This window comes from Macrobrachium nipponense, chromosome 5, assembly GCF_015104395.2.
Source record: "Macrobrachium nipponense isolate FS-2020 chromosome 5, ASM1510439v2, whole genome shotgun sequence".
NCBI lineage: Eukaryota > Metazoa > Arthropoda > Malacostraca > Decapoda > Palaemonidae > Macrobrachium > Macrobrachium nipponense.
The window spans coordinates 109,607,406-109,627,553 of NC_061107.1; the positions used below are offsets into that span (position 1 = coordinate 109,607,406).

The 20,148-nt window shown below is 41.1% G+C and overlaps 1 protein-coding gene across 7 annotated transcripts in view; it reads right to left on the bottom strand.

The window, feature by feature from the left end:
* Positions 1–20,148, bottom strand: part of LOC135215582 (SRSF protein kinase 1-like) — a 335,971-nt gene that overhangs the window by 148,593 nt on the left and 167,230 nt on the right. For 4 of the 7 annotated variants that reach the window (XM_064250448.1, XM_064250445.1, XM_064250446.1 and 1 more), the window contains exon 2: positions 18,103–18,234. The exons of the other annotated variants lie outside the window; for them this stretch is intronic. In XM_064250448.1, the coding sequence (XP_064106518.1) occupies positions 18,103–18,234 (132 nt within the window). The remainder of the gene's footprint in view (positions 1–18,102; positions 18,235–20,148) is intronic. 7 annotated transcript variants of the gene reach the window in all.

The following is a 20,148-nucleotide window of genomic DNA, read 5'->3' on the forward strand; positions in this document are numbered from 1 at the left end:
TAAAAATGCTAAAAACAGGCTATTTTGTTAGTTAAAACTCAAGAAAAACACAAACAATAATTTTCATACTTGGTTTTTTTTTAATAGTTTTATCACAAAAAGTGCATTTTATGATGAAATTGATTAAAAAAAACCAGGAATATGTGGATATTTCTCATAGAAAAATACCGTGAATGTGTGAATTTTCCGCGAATAATGCTGGGAAACGTTCCCGTGAGAAATCTGCGAATGTGCGGAGGTCCACGAATCCGGAGAATGTGAATACGGGGGGCCCACTGTAGTAGTATGTATGTATATATATATATATATATATATATATATATATATATATATATATATATAATATATATATCCTTAAATCTACTGTGGAAAGGTAAGTGAGACAGGGACTTAAAACAATTACTTTTGTAGTATTTCTACATTTCCAAGTTCACAATGAATGTAATAGAAGATGACTGACCTTTTTATACAAAACAGAAAGAGGAGGTGGGGTTAAAGTTTGTTAATCTGAGCGGCATGTTCTTTGAATAAAATAAATAAATAAATAAATAATAATTAAATAAATGAATATATATGTATATATATATATATGTATATATATATATATATATATATATATATATATATATATATATATATATATATATATATATATATATATATATTAATACTTCTAGGGCACAATTTTTCACGGATACAACATTCATTGAATAGAATGCTTTCTCACTGTTTAACCAGCTTTTTTGAAATTGCTTCATATTTTCTAATTATTTTCTTTACTTCATTGTTCAGGTTACTAATGGACACATAATGGGGTTCTTCCATTTACTCCAGTATTTTTACACGCGACAGCTGTTCGTCAACCTTTACGTATTGACGTTTTCAAGCGTACTGATACAAATATGAGCCTACATGCGTTTTGTGACGTCATGAGGACGGAAAGGTAGTACAATTGCCAGATACCTAGTTTTAAGTATTTACAAAAGACTATAGTGAAACATAAAATAAGACAAATAAATAAATATGTTAACAACAGAAATTGTATATAAATTGAAATTGAAAGTATTATATACACATTATACATAAATATATACTTAATATAATATGTTTAATTCACTGAAAGTCAGTGTGCGCTCCTGTCCGCGTGTGGGGGTTTTTGTTACACGCGGTTGAAGGTCTCCTCCTACACGAGGGCAAGGGGAAACGGTCTGCTCACGTTGGATGTTAAGGCTGGGACGTTGCATTGCGATGCTGACTGCTTCTGATATCAATAAACGATTGTAGTTGCCTTCCATGTGTATTATTTTGGTGTTTGTGAGAAGTTCTTGTAATGATGGTTTTTTATTGTGGGTATCCACAAAGTGCTGATGAATGGCTCCTTGGTTTCTGTGGGCCTGCATGGGCGACGTTTGAGTGTGGTGGTTGTGTGTCCGATATAGCATTTTTGGGGACTGACATTGCTCGTCAGCACAGACAAACTTGTATACTATATCAGATTTAACCTCTTTCTCCGTCGATGGGGCCGTACTATTTTCATTACCAAAGAGGCCGTAAGGTTTGGTTTGCAGTAAATCCTTGCTGTTATTTTGTTATATGGCGCTAGGGGGGTTGGTTCCTCTTCGCAGTATACCAAGGATGGCTTTCTTTCATCTGCGAAGAGGAACCACCCCCCTAGCGCCATATAACAAAATAACAGCAAGGATTTACTGCAACCAAACCTTACGGCCTCTTTGTGGAATAAAAATAGTACGGCCCCATCGACGAGAAAGAGGTTAAATCTATATAGTATACAAGTTTTGTCTGTGCTGACGAGCAATGTCAGTCCCCCCCAAAAACAAAAATGCTATATCGGACACAACCACCACACTCAAACCTCGCATGCAGGCCCACAGAAACCAAGGAGCCATTCATCAGCACTTTGTGGATACCCACAATAAAAAACCATCATTACAAGAACTTCTCACAAACACCAAAATAATACACATGGAAGGCAACTACAATCGTTTATTGATATCAGAAGCAGTCAGCATCGCAATGCAACGTCCCAGCCTTAACATCCAACGTGAGGCAGACCGTTCCTTGCCCTCGTGTAGGAGGCAGACCTTCAACCGCGTGTAACAAAAACCCCACACGCGGACAGGAGCGCACACTGACTTTCAGTGAATTAAACATATATGTAATTAATATATATTTATTGTATAATGTGTATATAATAACTTACTTTCAATTTTTTATATACAATTTCTGTTGTTAACATATTTATTTATTGTCTTATTTTATGTTTCACTATAGTCTTTTGTAAATACTTAAAACTAGGTATCTGGCAATTGTACTATTTCCGTCCTCATGACGTCACAAAACGCATGTAGGCTCATATTTGTATCAGTACGCTTGAAAACGTCAATACGTAAAGGTTGACGAAACAGCTGTCGCGTGTAAAAATACTGGAGTAAATGGAAGAACCCCATTATGTGTCCATTAGTAACCTGAACAATGAAGTAAAGAAAATAATTAGAAAATATGAAGCATTTCAAAAAAGCTGGTAAACAGTGAGAAAGCCATTCTATTCAATGAATGTTATATTATATATATATATATATATATATATATATATATATATATATATATATATATATATATATATATCTATATATTACATCAAGTGATATTACTTACTGGTGACGTGTGTTTAAAATATGGTAAAATAAAAACCTGCAAACATCAGTTTATGCTAGTACTTTCTTTTTAGTCAAACTAATGTTGAAAAGCTATAAAAACAAGGAAAATAAAATAGTGCACAATCACATTAAAGAGATGTTAAAATGTGTAAAATAATATACATACAGTTATATATAATGTACAGTATGAAATTTAAAAACAAAAAGTAAAGATATTGTCCTAGTGACTTTCAGCTGTGCAGGATTTAATGCACTTCAGGATTCAGCCATGAAAATACAAATTATAGCTGAAAAACAGCCATAATCACTATGGCTGAAGATTATAGCGTATTTGGGCCTATTGGCCATCATGTGGTTTTGGTCCATTTTATCTTACTGCTTGTAACAGCCAAAATGATGACCATCAGGTGGTTTTGGACATTTTATTTCAGAGTTTATAAAACATCCATAGTGCCGACAAACATGTGGCTTTGGACCATTTTATCTTAATGCTTGTGAATAGCCAAAATGACAACCACCATGTGGGTTTGGACCATTTTATCTTAGTCCTTGTAAAACATCCACAATGATGACCATTAGGAGGTTAGGGATTGTTTTATCTTATGGCTTATAAAGCTACCAAAATGAAGAACAACAGGAGGTTTTGGACCATTTCATTTTATTGCTTATAAAACTGCCAAAATGAAAACCAGCGGGAGGTACCAGATCATTTCATTTTACTGTTGTAGAACTTCCAAAATTAGGAACATTAGGTTTTGAAAAATTTTATCTTGCTGCTTCTAAAACAGACAACAACCAAAATGACAACCATTAGGAGGTGCTGGGCCATTTTAACTTACTGTTGTAAAACATCCAAAATGATGAATATCAGGAAGCTTTGGACCATTTTATCTTAGAGCTTATAAAAGAGGCAAAAGACCACCATCTTGATTTTGGACGATTTTATCTTACGGCTTGTAAAACAGCCAAAATGACAACTATCGGGAGGTTTTGAACCATTTTATCTTAGTGCTTGTAAAACAGCCACAATGACGACCATCAGGTGGTTTTGGACCATTTCATCTTATTGTTTGTAAAACATCCAAAATGATGACCATCAAGAGGATTTCGATTATTTTATATTAGTGCTTGTTCAGTAGACCCTGGGATTCCCAGGGGATAGAGACCACAACCACCCAAATAGCTCAAATCTGCTAATACTTGACACCAGAACTGCCAATAGGCTGGGGTTGACTGTAAAAGAGCAAAAATGATGACCATTAGGTGGCTTTGGACCATTTTGTCTTAGTACTTATGAAACAGCCAAAATGACAACCATCAGGAGGTTTTGGCCATTTTATATTAGTGCATGTAAAACTGCTAAATTCAAGACCATCAGGAGATTTTGGACCATTTTATCTTATTGTTGTTAAACAGCTAAAATGATGGACCCTCAGGAGGTTTTAGAGAATTCTATCTTACTGCTTGTAAAGCAGCCAAAATGACAACCATCAGGAGGTTTTGGACCATCTTATCTTACTGTTGTGAAATAGCCAAAATGATGACCTTCAGGAGGTTTTGAATAGTTTTATCTTACGGTTGTAAAACAGCCAAAATGACAACCATCCATCAAGATATTTTGGACTGACAACCATCAGGAAGTTTTGGACCATTCTATCTTATTGCTTGTGCAGTACACCCCATGGTTTTGCAAGGAGTAGATACCACAAGGCAGGCCCCACCCCATAGCTATCATCCAATAATACTTGATACCAGAACTGCCCATAGGCGGGGGATGACTACAAAACTGCCAAAATGACAACCATTATGTGGCTTCGGAGTATTTTATCTTATTGCTTTTAAAACAGCAAAAATGACAACCATTACGTGGCTTGGGGCATTTTATCTTACTGCTTTCATAACAGCCAAAATGACAACCATTACGTGGCTTTGGAGCATTCTCTTACTGCTTTTATAACAGCCAAAATGACAACCATTACGTGGCTTTGGAGCATTCTCTTACTGCTTTTATAACAGCCAAAATGACAACCATTACGTGGCTTTGGAGCATTTTAAGTTATTGATTTTAAAACAGCCAAAATGACAATCATCAGGAGGTTTTGGACCATTTTATATTAATGCTTGTAAATGTAAAACAGACATAATGACAACCATCAGATGGTTCTGGACCATTATATCTTGCTGCTTGTAAAAGCCAAATTGGCAACCATCAGGACATTTTGGACCATTTTATCTTAGGGCTAGTAAAACAGCCATAATGACAACCATCAGGTAAATGGTTTTGGATTATCTAAAAAGGTGAAAATTATGACCATTAGGTAGTTTTGGACCATATTACCTTATTGCTTGTAAAAAAAGCCAAAAGGACAACCATCAGGGAGTTATAACACTGATTTTAAAGCAAATGATGCAATATCAGTCAATAATCTTGTGTAAGTACAGCAGAAGTTTTGAGCATTCTTGAATTAGGCACTCACTAGATGTCATAGGAGGCCAAGTTATGCAGTCATCAAATGAAACACACCTGGAGGTTAAATCCTACAATTATAAAATGAAACGCACATACTCAAATTTCACACGAAAATACATTCAGTCGAGCTTACCATCTCAAATACAAACCCAAATGCCGTAATAATGAAGTTGCAACTAACAACCCAAACACATTCATGAAATAATACGTTATCCAACAAATCACTGATATCGTTGAGGAGACAGCAATAGCTAAATGCATAAACCTGTGTTCTAGAAAGACAAATATGTTAGTCTTGAAAACGATCCAATTTGAATGCTTCTGCAAAACATAAGCGATACTTTGCTACTCAGAAGGTGGAAGACTATGGGGCATAAAACAACTACCAAGTACCAACGTCTGGTGAAAGTTCAGACACAAGAGTTTAAAACAGGGAGATATTGACCAAAACCAAGAAAATCTATGAAAATAAAGTACATACAGTAAGACGCATGCCAAATAAACATTGCTCTTGTTTACTATGTCACTCATTCGCGATAGTCCTTTGCTAACTGTATTAATGCTTCTCTTACAGTGTTTCTAAATATAATTACATCTTCTTCTTATAATAACTTTGTAATGTGATATTTACAACTCATGTTTTAAAAGCTATGACCACAAAGCTCTCCAGACCCACTTAGGAAATCAAATCCTGGTTTAGCCTATTGTCACTTGAACAATATGCCGTCAGTTTCAGAATTTTGTTTTTATAATACTAAAGGACTAATCAATTTTATGACATTAGTCTTTTTCCCATTCTAATTGAATATTTATTTTATTCATCCTCTCATTTCATTCCTTACTCTACTCAGTTGGCACAAATACCATGAACAAGTCGGAATGAAAAAATCCGTGTATTGCTATTACTTTGCAGAAAATTTCTTATATCTATTTCTTTTACAGTATTCTTATAAGATCAAATTAGAATTTCAATATTTTCAATGCTGATTTTATTGACTCAAGGCTGGTGAAATAAGGCAAAAAATGATGTGCTTGGATCATTCTTTTCTCTTGCTACTTTCACTGTAGAATGATTCTACAAAAAAGATGGGGAATGTTTTTTTATCTCTCATATAAGTTTTTATAGAAAATTGACAGTACCTTTGTATATATAAAATTTCCAACCACGTCAATAAATAAACAGGACCCATACAAAAACAAACAGGAAACAACTACTTGGGAAAAAAAAAAACACCACCAACACCGTTTGTGGATGACAACCCGACCCCTCCGGAATTCCTTTTTGGCCTTAAACATCAGAGGGGCAGACAGGTGAACAGACGGGCCAATCCTATTTCAGTAGATGCAAAGTTGGTAACCGGGAGCTTTATAAGATTTCTTGTGCGTCTTATATTAGTCAAATCGACAGGGACTTGAGTAACGGTTACGTAACCCCAAATTCTTCGTTATACTTTCCCGTATTACATTAAAAAGAAAGTCTCCGTTGCACCATTCACTTTAACACAAACACAATTCAAGGAACTGGAATCAAGATCACCGAGAAAAATTAATTTCCAAAAGGGAAATATAGCTAAACGTTTTAAAACCTAAGCATTGCCATAAATAATAAATGATAACATTACCAGAAACTGAAGGTAAAATTTGACATTAAATTTTTTAGACTTGCTCATCACAGAGACAAGCATAAGATCTATACAAACATTAATAGGCTACATGATCAATACCACAAATATGATATTGTTAACTACAATAAAGTTTTGTACATACTTACCTGGCAGATATATACTTAGCTATAGTCTCCGACGTTCCGACAGAATTTCAAATCTCGCGGCACACGCGACAGGTAGGTCAGGTGTCTACCTTACCCGCCGCTGGTGGCGGGAGTATGAACCAATCTATCTCTCCAGCCAGATTTTTTCTCTTTCACCTGTCTCCTGAGGGGAGGCTGGGTGCATTAGACGTATATATCTGCCAGGTAAGTATGTACAAAACTTTATTGTAGTTTAACAATATCATTTTTGTACATGAACTTCCCTGCCAGATATATACTTAGCTGATTGGCACCCTTGGTGGAGGGTAAGAGACAGCTAAAGTAATAAGGAGAGATTAAGAAACACTGATGTTGTAGGATATAAATAACCTTGGTTCTTACCTGTTCAGGCAGAAGACTTCATTGATATTATCTCTGAGTCTGCGTTGCCTGGAGAGCTACAGCTAGGACGTGACTGATGCTGAAAGACTCTCGGATCTACCACTGGGATATGTGATCCCTTTGTGTGGTAGAATCCAAGTCGGATCCTGTTAAAGGGAGTTCGTCCTATCTTAACAGGTCCTCCCAACCACTACTACTGCAAGGAGCCACACTCATCAGACCACCTAACCAAACTACTAAAGATTAGTATTACGACCTAAAGAGATGCCTTCATGCATCCTCTTTAAGGCAAGGCCACCAACAACAACAATAAAGGGGGAAAAATTTATACTACTAAACAGGATGAGTTCCAGCTCCCTGCCCCAGCACTGAATCCGCAAGATACGTACGGGCCCAACCCAAGGCGAAGCATTTTTCGTAAGTGATTCTCACATCACGTAAGTAGTGGTTTCGCGAACACTGACTGACATCTCCAGAATGTTGTCTCCATCAGATTTCGCACGGACATATTCTTGTGAAAGCAAGAGAAGTTGCTATGGCTCTTACTTTCGTGTGCTTTCACTTTAAGAAGCCTAAGATGTTCTTCTCTGCAGGATCCCGTGTGTGCTTCTTTGATGAGGCTTCTCAAGAAGAAGGACAATGCGTTCTTCGACAATGGACGAGTAGGCTCTTTTACTGAACACCACAGTACCTCTCGGTTGGCTTTCAGTTGCTCTTTTCTTCTAATGGTAGTATTTCACCATTCTCACTGGGCAAAGAGTTCTCTCGGTTTCTTCTCCTACCCAAAGAAGATAACCCGGGCGAAGAATCTCGAAGTTCTTGGGCCATGGACTTGATGGGTTTCTCATTCTTTGCAAGAAAACCCAGGAAGGAAAGAGCAAATGAGAGAGTCCTCCTTAAAACCCACATTACCATCATCGCCTGAAGCTCACTCACTCTTCTGGCGGAAGCTAGAGCCATCAAAAACAGAGTCTTCCTGGTAAGGTCTCTGAATGAGGCTGAATTAGGGGGTTCAAACCTAGAGGACCCAAGGAATTGAAGGACTACATCCAAATTCCAGCTAGTGTCTTAGGATACTGCATTTTCGTTGTATTAAACGACCTAATAAGGTCCTGTAGGTCCTTATCTTCCGATAAGTTGAGGCCCTGTGCCTGAAGACATTCGCCAACATACTACGATAGCCTTTAATCGTCGAAACGACTAAGCCACATTCTTGTCTTAAGAATAAAAAGAAGTCTGCGATTTGATTCACAGAGGTACTGGAAGAGGAAACGTATTCCTCTTGCACATCTTCTGAAGACATCCCACTTCGATTGGTACACTCGTAATGTGGAAGACCTTCTCGCTCTAGCGATTGCCTTAGCAGCTGCTGACGAAAAGCCTTTTGCTCTGACCAGTTTCTGGACAGTCTGAAGCCAGTCAGACTGAGAGCGGGGAGGTTTTTGTGGTACCTGTCGAAGTGGGGCTGTCTGAGTAGATCGCTCCTTAGAGGAAGCGATCTTGGAAAATCCACTAGCCATTCCAGCACCTCTTGTGAACCAATCTTGTGCTGGCCAAAAGGGAGCTATCAAAGTCATCCTCGCGGAATCTGACTCTGGCGAACTTTTTTAAAGTCAACCCCAGAATCTTGAAGGGGGGAAACGCGTATACATCGAGTCCTTTCCAATCGAGTAGGAGGGCGTCTATCCCTATTGCTCCTGGATCCAGATGGGAGAGCAATACAGATCCAGTCTTTTGTTCTTTGCAGTTGCAAACAGGTCTAAGAGAGGCCTGCCCCACACTTCCAAAGGCTCTGGCAAACATCTTGGTGGCAGAGTCCACTCTGTGGGAAGGACCTGATCTTTCCTGCTCCTGCTGAGGAGATCTGCCCTTGCTTTATTCCTTTCTCCCTGTACGAATCTGGTGATTTTTAAGTTTTATCCCCCTTTCTTCTGTCCACAGAAGAAGATCTCTTGCTGTTTCGTACAGAGAGAAGGAATGCGTCCCCCCCTGTTTCCTGATGTATGCCAGAGCCGTGGTGTTGTCCGAGTTTATTTGCACAACTGCTCCTGTCACATCTGACTCGAACTCCTTCAGAGCAAGCCACACGGCTATTAGTTCTTTCCTGTTGATGTGCCAGGAAGACTGGTCCCCCATCCAGGTTCCTGACACCTCCTTGGTTCCCAGAGTCTCGCCCCCAACCTGTTTCCGACGCATCGGAGAACAACACCAGGCTGGGTTTCTGGGATTGAAGAGGCAGTCCCTGCGAGAACTTGTCGGGATCCGCCCACCATGCTAACTCCTTCTTGATTTGAAGAGTAATTGACAGGGAGAACTTCAAATCCTGAGAAGGACGACTCCAATTCCGATGAAGAAAGAATTGGAGCGGTCTCAGGTGCAACCTTCCTAGGGAAACAAATTGCTCCAGTGAGGAGAGCGTCCCCAGCAGACTCATCCACTCCCTCACTGTGCATACTTCTTTCCCTAAGAAGGTTGTTACTTTTTCGAGTCCCCGGGCTATCCTCTCCTGTGACGGAAAAGCCCGAAAACTCAGAGAGTTCATCTGGATCCCCAGATAAACGCACTCTTGAGCGGAATCAGACTTGACTTCTGCAGATTGACCAGAAGTCTAAGGAATAAGTCAAATCCAGGGTTTTCTTCAAGTCCTTCAGACAACGATCTCTGGAATTGGCCCTTATAAGCCAATCGTCGAGATAGAGCGAAATCCTCACACCTTCCAGGTGAAAGCCATTGTGCCACATTCCTCATGATGGCCGTAAAGACTTGGGGGTGGGGGCCGTGGAGAGGCCAAAAACACAGGGCCCTGAATTGGAAGATTCTTCCCCCCATCATGAATCTTAGAAACTTCCTCGAGGAAGGATGGATTGGTACGTGGAAGTAAGCGTCCTGTAAGTCCAAGGACACCATCAGTCCCCTGGACGGAGTGCTGCTAACACCGAGCAGTGGTCTCCATCGTGAACTTCTTCTTTTCGACGAAGAAGTTCAGGGCGCTTACATCCAACACCGGTCTCCATCCTCTGAGGATTTTGGAACTAGGAACAGGCGGTTGTAAAAGCCTGCCGAAAGATGATCTGCCACTAGTTCGATCGCCTCCTTTTCCAGCATCTGGTCTACCGCTAGTCGGAGGGCTTGATTCATGATGGGGTCCCTGTATCTGGCCGTTCAACTCCCTCGGGGTATTCGTCAAGGGAGGCCTCCGAAAAGAACGGGATTAGATAGCCCTTCCTCAAAATAGACAGGGTCCAGGCATCTGCGTCTTTCCGGGCCCAGCAGCTTCTGCAAACTGTAAAGCCTGCGCCTACAGTTGTCTGAAGGACTTGAGTCTTACTTGGGAGGTTTGATTGACTTCGTAAAAGTCCTCCCTCTTCTGTTTGGTTTCCGACCTCTGAACGAAGAGGATCTAGAGGTAGATGCCCCTCGAAAGGGTTTTCCTGAGAGGTCGGCTTAGCTTTCTTTGTCTTAGTCTGGAAGGTAGGGCGCGGCTTCCTTGCAGACTGTGCTAGAAGGTCCTGCGTAGCTTTGGCAGAGAGAGCCTTCGAAATGTCTTGAACCAGGTGTTTAGGAAACAGCTGTGTAGAGAGCGGGGCAAAAAGCAAAGACGATCTCTGAGCATGTGAGACCGATTTGTTAAAAATGAGCAAAATACTGATCTTTTCTTCAAGACCCCTGCTCCAAAACAGTGAAGCTATTTCGCTGGCCCCATCTCTCACCGATTTATCCATACAGGATAAGGACACAATTCAAATCCTCCGGAGAAAACGTGTCCGGTCCTTGAGTTTTCTTGGCTAGGACTCCGAGGGACCAATCGAGAAAGTGAAAACTTCCAAGACTCTAAAAATGCCTTTTAGAATGTGATCCATTTCATTCATTGCCCACGTTGTTCTGGCCGAATCAAAGCTGATCTTCTAGTGGCGTCTACTAGTGCCGAAAAATCTGCGTCAGCTGAAGACGGAAGGCGGCCCAGTCCCAAGGGTTCTCCTGTCTCATACCAAAATCCTGTCCTTCCTGAAAGCTTCGACGGAGGGAAGGAAGGGCAAACGTTGTTTTTCCCCGCTCCTCTTTAGTACGCATCCATGAACCGAACTCTTGAGCGCTTTCTTCATAGAAAGGAGTCGGCTTCATTCTCACACACGAAGATCCTTTCGTTTGCTTTCGCTGTGGAGAACAACGAGTGTGGAGAAGGAGGAGCATTTTGTAGGGCTCAAAGACTCCTCCGAAACTCCTGAAGGAGAAGTTCTGTGAGCTTCTTGTACGAAGAAACTGTTGCCGATGTATTAGTTTCTTCCTCAGAGGCTTCCTGGTCTTCTTGAGGAGGAAGAACGGGGGATGAGGATCCTTATGAGAATCCTTAGATGATTTCCTAGCTGGGGTACAGTGCGATGAAGGAGACAAACGTCTTGAATGAGGAGAAGATTCCAAAGTAGAAAGGCGTACATAGACGACGAGTTGTAAAGAAGGGCGCTTATCCGAAAATTCTTGTCTAAACTCGCATTCTCTAGAAAGACCACGTCTATCCTAGGGAAACTACAGAGGAGAGCGCCTGCTAAGATCCTGGCGCCGATCGCGAGGAGAGCGGCTACTAGGCGCCGAGCGCCTATCTGTTACAGGGCGCTTAGAGGAATCCTGGCGCCTACCAAGGCGCGAAACGTTGCTAAAAATAGGGCGCCTTTCAGGAGCAGGGCGCTCGAGAGGCTCTTGATGGCCTACGAAGCGGAGAGCGGCTGCTACGCTCCGAGCGCTTAAACGGAACATTGGGCGTTCGGCGAGATCTTGGTCCTTACCGAGGGGAGAAGAACGTCTGTAAGGCTCCGAGCGCCTAACAGAAGCAGGGCGCTTGAGGCGTTCTTGACTTCTAGCAAGAGGAGACCGATGAGGAGTAGGGAGTCTCGAGAACGAAGAGCGCCTACTAGGAGAACGAAGCAAACGAGGATCAAGGTGTCTTCTCCAGGAGAACATCTACTAAAAGAATGACGCTTACCAGGAGCAGGGCTCCTACTAGACTCTTGATGTCTTACAGGGGAGGAGCGAACTCCATGCGATGAGCGCCTACCAGTCACGTATCCACGACGCCCGACTACAGTAGTCGGAAGGAGAAGTGCGCCTACTTCCAGAAGGGCATTCCCTAGGTTCTCTGAGAAGACGAGGAGAAGAAAGAAGAGACGGCGAAGACGAACCAAGTCTTCTATGACCTGAGCGACTCTCTCTTCTTGCACGAACTCTAGAAGAAGGAGAAACAGAAGGGGCTGAGCGTCTACCCGAGGCAGGCAATCCGATTTGAGGAAATATCTTCATAGTCCAAGGAGCGCCTATCCGTCGAATGGCGTCTCGACACCTCCGAGCGGGAGTGGTGTTCCTCTCGTGAAATGTTACGATGAGTAGAAGAATCCTCAAAAGAAGGAGAACGCCGATTGCAAGGAGAGCGCTCTTCCGACGAAACGCGCCTCGATCTCTTGATCGGGAGAGACAATCCTTCCTTCTAACGCGATCTCGATGCCAAGGATCCGCCAAGGCTGTGATCTGAGCTTGTAGGCCCGCTAGTACTCGAGAAGGAGAGTCCCCAGGATCTTCTTCCGAAGCAAGCTCAGCGCGAGGCGCGGGAGAAGGAGGGCGATCACCTGGATCTCCTAGGCTTCTTTGCTTGCAAGGAAGCTACATCAGAAAAGTCTTCTGGGCTGGACGCTAACGTACTGAAGGGAGCCTCCGCAGCCCTCTTCAAGGGCGTGACGCCTCCTTAGAGCTCCACCCACGCTTCGGCGAAGGAGAAGAGGATGACGAAAAAACACTGGCGAAGAATATTCTTCTTCTTACGATCCAAGGCAGCCTGGAGCGAACTTCAGGATCTGCCGAGGGGACGCCTGACCGGTGGGTGGCTCTCCCTAGCCCTCCTGCGGCTTTCGACTTTCCCTCCTCCACTGGAACTGGGAGTCTGGAAGAGGTCTAGGCCTGGAGGCACTAAGGATCCCGCGGTCAGACGCACCCTCCACATCACTGGGTACACTGCACTTATCATCACTGACACTCTTACCTTGCTCAGTACGAAGATTCTTGTTCTTCCTTAGAACACAAGGAAGCTTTTGATGGCCGCCGCCTCGAAGACGAATCTACGGCTTCGGTGCGGTGAGCAGGAGCTGAGGACCTGGGAGGAAGGTTCTAAAACTACATTAATGTTAGTTTCATTCTCACTCATTCTCGGACCTGCTCGAGCTCCTTGAAGAAGCTTTACGTACCCTATCCCTTTCAAGTTTCGTAATATAAGAAGAAAGAGAGCCTTATATTCATCTTCATTCAAAACCTCACACTCTTGACACGGGTTGTTACTAAACGAACATTCATTCCCCCTACATTTAACACAGAAAGTGTGAGGGTCCACCGCAGCTTTCGGTAACCTCACCTTCATCCATCGGTCACACATACTCTAAACAAACCGGAGTTTTGGAAACAGAATCAAAATCAGACATTCTACAGGAAAATCCAGCGCAAAGTCAATAACGGTCCACAATAATCGTTATGCCAAGCCAACATAGAGCGAATACGTCACCAAAATGTTCAAATCAATCTCCAGGCAAGCGAGAAATGAAGAATATATCGGAAGAAACGACAACAGTTGTTATCGCTTCAGCGACAGAAAAAAAATCTGGCTGGAGAGATAGATTGGTTCATACTCCCGCCACCCAGCGGCGGGTAAGGTAGACCACCTGACCTACTGTCGCGTGTGCCGCGAGATTTTGAAATTCTGTCGGAACGTCGGAGACTATAGCTAAGTATATATCTGGCAGGGAAAGTTCATGTAACCAAAAACAGTCGTATGTAAGCAGAGACGCAGAGAGAGAGAGAGAGGGAGAGGAGTAGATGAGAGAGAGAGAGAGGAGAGAGAGAGATCCAGGGACGAGCGATCGATGAGAGACCAGAGAGAGATACAGGTCTCGTCTGTCTGCAAGTCAATTGTGCATGTGTGCTCCGGTATCAAATAGACGTCCCTGGGTGTGGACATTTTGTGAAGGATAAGGAGGATAAGTAATGGCGCGGCGTCAGCAGCTACGACGCATGTATGAGTGAATCAACACAGCTCAAGATTTGCCATCTAGCATCGCCCTCCTGTTCATAGTTCATTCCCTTCCTATAGTCACTAAAGACCTCTGTCGTTTATGACAAATTCCTTATCCATAATGCAAGAGAAAGGAATCTAATAATAATAATAATAATAACTCCTTCCTCAACATAACAGCTCCTGATACAAGTACGAGTGAAGGCGTGCACATACTGCAGTCAAAACAAAAATGAACCTTACGAAAGCGTACTAGTTACGGACTTGAACATGCAATGCCATTATGAGAGAGAAGCTCTTCACACAAACACTCCTGAGAGATTTGGAGGAGGAGAGAAGAAACAAAGAAAGTATTCGGCCAAGAAGGCTGTACGGCTATTCAAGGGTGGGAGATGAGGAGAGGGGAAACGAGTGCAAAGGCGACGGGTAGGTACCGCTGGGTTCAAATTGATGGAAAGGAAGAGAGAAGAGCAAAACGAGGAGGGCTTCGGGTGAGAGAGAGAGAGAGAGAGAGTCAAGGAACGACTATGGAGAACCCTCGCCGTCCCCTCCACACCCCTCTGAAGAGCGGAGCTGCCTGCTCATGAAATTGTGCCACTAACCAACAATTTTCAGTGATATCGATTCTCTCTCTCTCTCTCTCTCTCTCTCTCTCTCTCTCTCTCTCTCCACGTGATGCTTAACATTCCTTATCCCCTTCCCTGTTTTAACTCGGCAGTGTATTTTTCCAACCGCTTGGCACGTAGTGATACTTGCTGCTTCTTTGGAAACAGATAAGTTATGTACACAATGGTAGTGAAGTTAAGCAGTTTTTGAGCACTGAGGGGCTCCTGACGAGACAGAAAAGTTACACAAGGGATTAATACGCATAGCCTAAGAGACAATAAAATGGATGGGCTCCTGCGCAAAGATACAACTACTTGGCGTTGTTAGCGCTATAACCATTTTTCTACTTGAAGTTGTCAGCTTACAAAAGTCGTGGGGAAAAAAAGTATGACGTGGGAAGCCACATACACAATTACTCACTTTGCTTCGGAGAGTGAGAGAGAGAGAGCGAGAAAACAAAACATGGTAGGACAGCATTCTAAAAGGTATCCCGATGAGAAACAGGCACCAGTGATTGAATCATCATCAACATACTGTTCAACTATATTTAACATAATACGAACCCGGAGGACTAGGCTCCCAGCGAGAGTGTGGTACTAAGACTGATAGTACAACATTTTAATTGCAAGCACAGTACTTGTACGTTGTTATAACACCTGAGAAGAAGTACTTCAAACTCAAAAAATTAACTGAATCTGCGCTTACAGCACCTTATAAATAAAATATTAATTCATTCAACTTCAGGACTCTCCGAAAGTTAAGGATACACCCTTTAAAAATGTTTATAACACCTAAAAACACAGCTCCGGATTTGTGAGTACAAGAGCAATCGCTGTATGGCGATATTCAAGTCAACAAATCGATGATCTTCAAAGCTTCACACCTGAGATATGTCAACATTGAGAATTAGAACGGACACAGCAAGTCAGACTTTGAGCACAATATATCGTTACATGAAGATCACAGAATAGAAAGGCAATGGAAGACCGAGACTCTAAGATGGGAGAAAGACACAAGGGATTACATTAAATTTCAAGAATTAGACCTGAACCAACAGACAGAAATGTGAAAAAAGGGACAAGCGATCCTCAATATTTTCAGTTACGAAAACAACCTAATCTATTTCCAAGGATAAAATGTGCTTAACCTCTAAAACAAGTTGCTCCTGGTTTTCTTTCGGAATTGGAATTAGATAAGGAATATAAAATCTAGGCCAAAGGCCAAGAGCTGGGACCTATGAGGTCATTCGGAATGAAAGGGAAACTAAGAGTAAAGCAAGTTTCAAAAATATGAGAAGGAAAACTTCGCAGTTACACCATGCAACAATTGTTAGGTGAGGGTGAAAAGTAAGAAGAAAGATAATATGAACAGAGGTACAGCAAAAGGAATGGAAATAGTGGCAGCCTGGGGCCGAAGGGACGCTGAAAAGGACATTTAGTAATGCCGCCCGCCTACAGTGCGCCCCTTACTGAGCGGCCCTTCTTACGGTGGAGCCTGAATGGCAAACTGAACTTTCTCTCACGTTCTATATTATCTTAATCAATACTATGCATTCCTTCCGGTGACTACATTTCGTTTTTTACTATGAAAACAATATCAGCACGACAACATTCAACAGTAAGACATAAATGTCATTCTTTTCGATGGAGATTTTATGTTAAACGAAATCTTTCGAGGGTAAATCTTATCCGGTAAAAGTTAAATGAACCCCGTAATAATCTGCATGACGCAATATACTACTACTGCAGTTCTCGTATTCTGCAGACCAGGGATAATCATGTCTGTTACTAAAAGATAACCTTTACTATTTATAACCTTTTATGCAACATAATGCCAAAGTGAACAAGTTTTTCCTTAGTGCTGAGCTTTTAGTACAAGTTCGTGTTTTTTTCATAGAGAGAGAGAGAGAGAGAGAGAGAGAGAGAGAGAGAGAGAGAGAGATTCAAAACAGCCTAACTTCAGCGCAGGTGAAGTAAAACACGTATTTTTTTTTGTGAAAACTGTCCACCGCAGACAACTCGCTAATCGTGGCTGTATGAAGTGGCTAAACCAGGGAACTGTCAACATTCCTAAGGATTCTCGGCAGCATATCTCTAGAGCCTCAGATACCTTTCACTCTAGTCTATTCCATCCCCATTTCTCTACTTCTCTGCCCAGTGTTTTGTTTTAAATCATCATGCAAAGGACCACTCACTGGGATAAGGGAAAACAGTTTTGTTTTAAGAAGAATGAATATTTCCATTTTCGACAAAATATTGATGAAAGAGACTACGTAGCACTAGCAAGCACTTTTCCTCCCGAGGGACCCGACCTCGCCCATGGCCCCATACACAATACACAAGGATTAGAAAATGATCCCTTAAAGTACGATTGTTAATCTTCCACTGGTTTTTATGCATTTTAACGCGTTTCCGCGCCAATGTTTAAATAATACGGATATTTAAGGCAATCTTAATCACAGTAAACCAAAAGTAACAATTATTGCCAAAAGATGGGTGACCGGAAATTGTTTTCGGATTTTTCTCCCATTAGTATTTCCTTACTTTTGTTCGAGAGGCTAACACCGCTGCGGGCCATTTGTCCTTGAAAAGTTTCACACCCTTTTCTATGATCCGTTATTCAGCTGTCTTCAGTCAAGTCAGATGTTTTGTTTACATGTGGCCTGGATGGAACTTCTCCCATCCATGAAAAAACAACTTCCAGATATTCCTTGCTATTATTGATGAGAGTATTATAAATATCGTTAAATACGGTAATGCGAATATGGAGCGACAAGATTAATAATAATAATAATACCGGTAAAGGGCTAGCTATATAGGAGGAGGCCAGGCCAAGGAAAAGCTCAAAGCCGAAGCTAAACGATCACCCAGTGGGAATTTTGCTAATAAAAATTTCAGCAGTTCGTAAACCTAATTTCTTGACAGATAGAGCGAATATATTTGGAGCAAAAGAAATAAATAAAAACTCATAAAATATCCAGAATATGATGCTACAGCTGGATAATGAACCATAAGTACCAACAAATACTGACCAAACTTGACCAAAAATCCGTCTGACCTTATGAGTTTTTTTTTTCTGAAAAGTAGTTTTACAACTTCAAAATTCTATGAAGCGCCTCAGTGGCGTGGTTGGTTTGGTGTTTGCTTCTCACCTCGGTGGTCGCGGGTTTGATTCCCGACCATTCCATTGAGGAGTGAGAGATGTGTATTTCTGGTGATAGAAGTTCACTCTCGACGTGGTTCGGAAGTCACGTAAAGCCGTTGGTCCTGTTGCTGAATAGCCACTGGTTCCATGCAACGTAAAAACACCATATAAAGAAACAAATTTCTATGATTACGTTGATTTTGAACCTAAAACCCTAATTCCTTTTTATTTGTTTCTGAAAGGTTCTAGTTTATTTTTGGCTTAGTAAAAGCTATGTAGACATTACATATATTTTTAATGAATTTTCAGTATTTAATTTAAAAATTTTTGTCTATAATATTCTTCCAAACCAATTAGTACCAGCAGCTTAGAATACAAGAATAATTAATGTAATCCACTTTATAAACATTGATTTCAAAATTAAATAACCTTAGCAGTTTAAACAATGTACAATTTCCCTTATTTTCTATAGTCTTAATTTATATAAAATTCATGTTTTTATAGTATCAGCTAAATAACCATGTTAAGACAATTTTAATGTATAATAAACAAACTGTAATGGTTTAATTAGGATTAAATGAAAAAAAAATAAATATATACAGGTCATAAGTCGCAGGGTTCCTGATATTAATTACTATATTTCAAGGGCTCTGCCTTTGACAAGTCATCACAAAGTTTATTTGTCTTATAAAAATAAAATTTTACTTCTTACTGAAGATTATGTATATTGTACAAGTATATCATAGAAATTAATGGGGAATATGTTGAGAGAGACTGGTGACAAGTGGTATTCATTCTTATTCACCCTCTAAAATACTATTGGTGGCATGATTTAACTGCATGCTGAGGGTGCAACAATCACTGGTACTTTTAAGAGTAGCTTCTTCCTGATGATGATGCTGCAGCTCTTTACGGGCCATAAACACTACCACTTTGACTGAATATACTATATTTGGTAATCAAATAATGTATTTTATTGAAGGAAGGAGAGCGTTTGGGGGCACACATCAATACCAAAGGTTGGGCCTTTGTTTGGGGCTTTTGTAATGTGAGCGAGAACCCGCCTCCTAAGTTGGTAAAGGCAATAGAATCTTTATAGTGTCATGCCTCTGGGCCTGTATTTCCTTATGCTGAACACAGAATGGGATATGTACTCCCTAACATAATAGCAGTGATATTTTAAGAACTCAGGCACCCTAACAAGTACTATGGGCGTTTCTAAACAATGCGCTACACTGATTTGCTTTCATTAAAAGGAGTGGATAAAGACCCAGTTATAGACTAGATTGAGCAGGGATTTTCAACCTATTCCTCCCCACATAACCTTTCGGGTATTTGTAATGTCAGTAATGTACCCCCTTCACTTTGTTTAACGTGGAAAATTAAACCAACTCAGCAAACCTGTACAGAGGGGAAGTAAGTACATAACTCTCCTGACATAACCAATAATATGGTAAACATAAAGAATTCAATAAAAAAATAAAGTAAATTTTTCATAATTATTTACATCTAGCTATGTAGTAAATTTTCAAGGTTATGGTACCGAGCTGCAAAAACAAAATACATTACGTATTATTACATCAGCTGCAAAGGTAGATAATGAAATGGCTGAAACTGTTTTTATTAACTATCCAAGTTGGCCATGGAGCAGTTTTTGCTAAAGCATACCAAAGGTCAGCATGTAACATTCATTCGAGTGCCATGGGGAGCACGTACCCCCTGACAGACCTTTGGCGTACCCCAGGTTGAAAACCCCTGGGAAATAGGAATTAAATAAAGCTGTCCTAGCTTTGACCAACATGGAATGTATAGTATTTTGTGAACAAGTGCTTTGAGAAAATCAATAAACAGGCAAACAACAAAGTGTTGTTGTGATACAAATGGCAAATAAGCAAGGCATGAATAATAATGAGACAGGAGTATGTGAAAGGCAAGATGAAAATTAAAATGGGGCATGATGTGAGTCTTTTGCCACAACTGTCCTAGTAAAAATGGTAATTATTAGGATGGATTGGAGCTCATACCTGAAAGTAATAGAGGCAGCTGAGGTGGG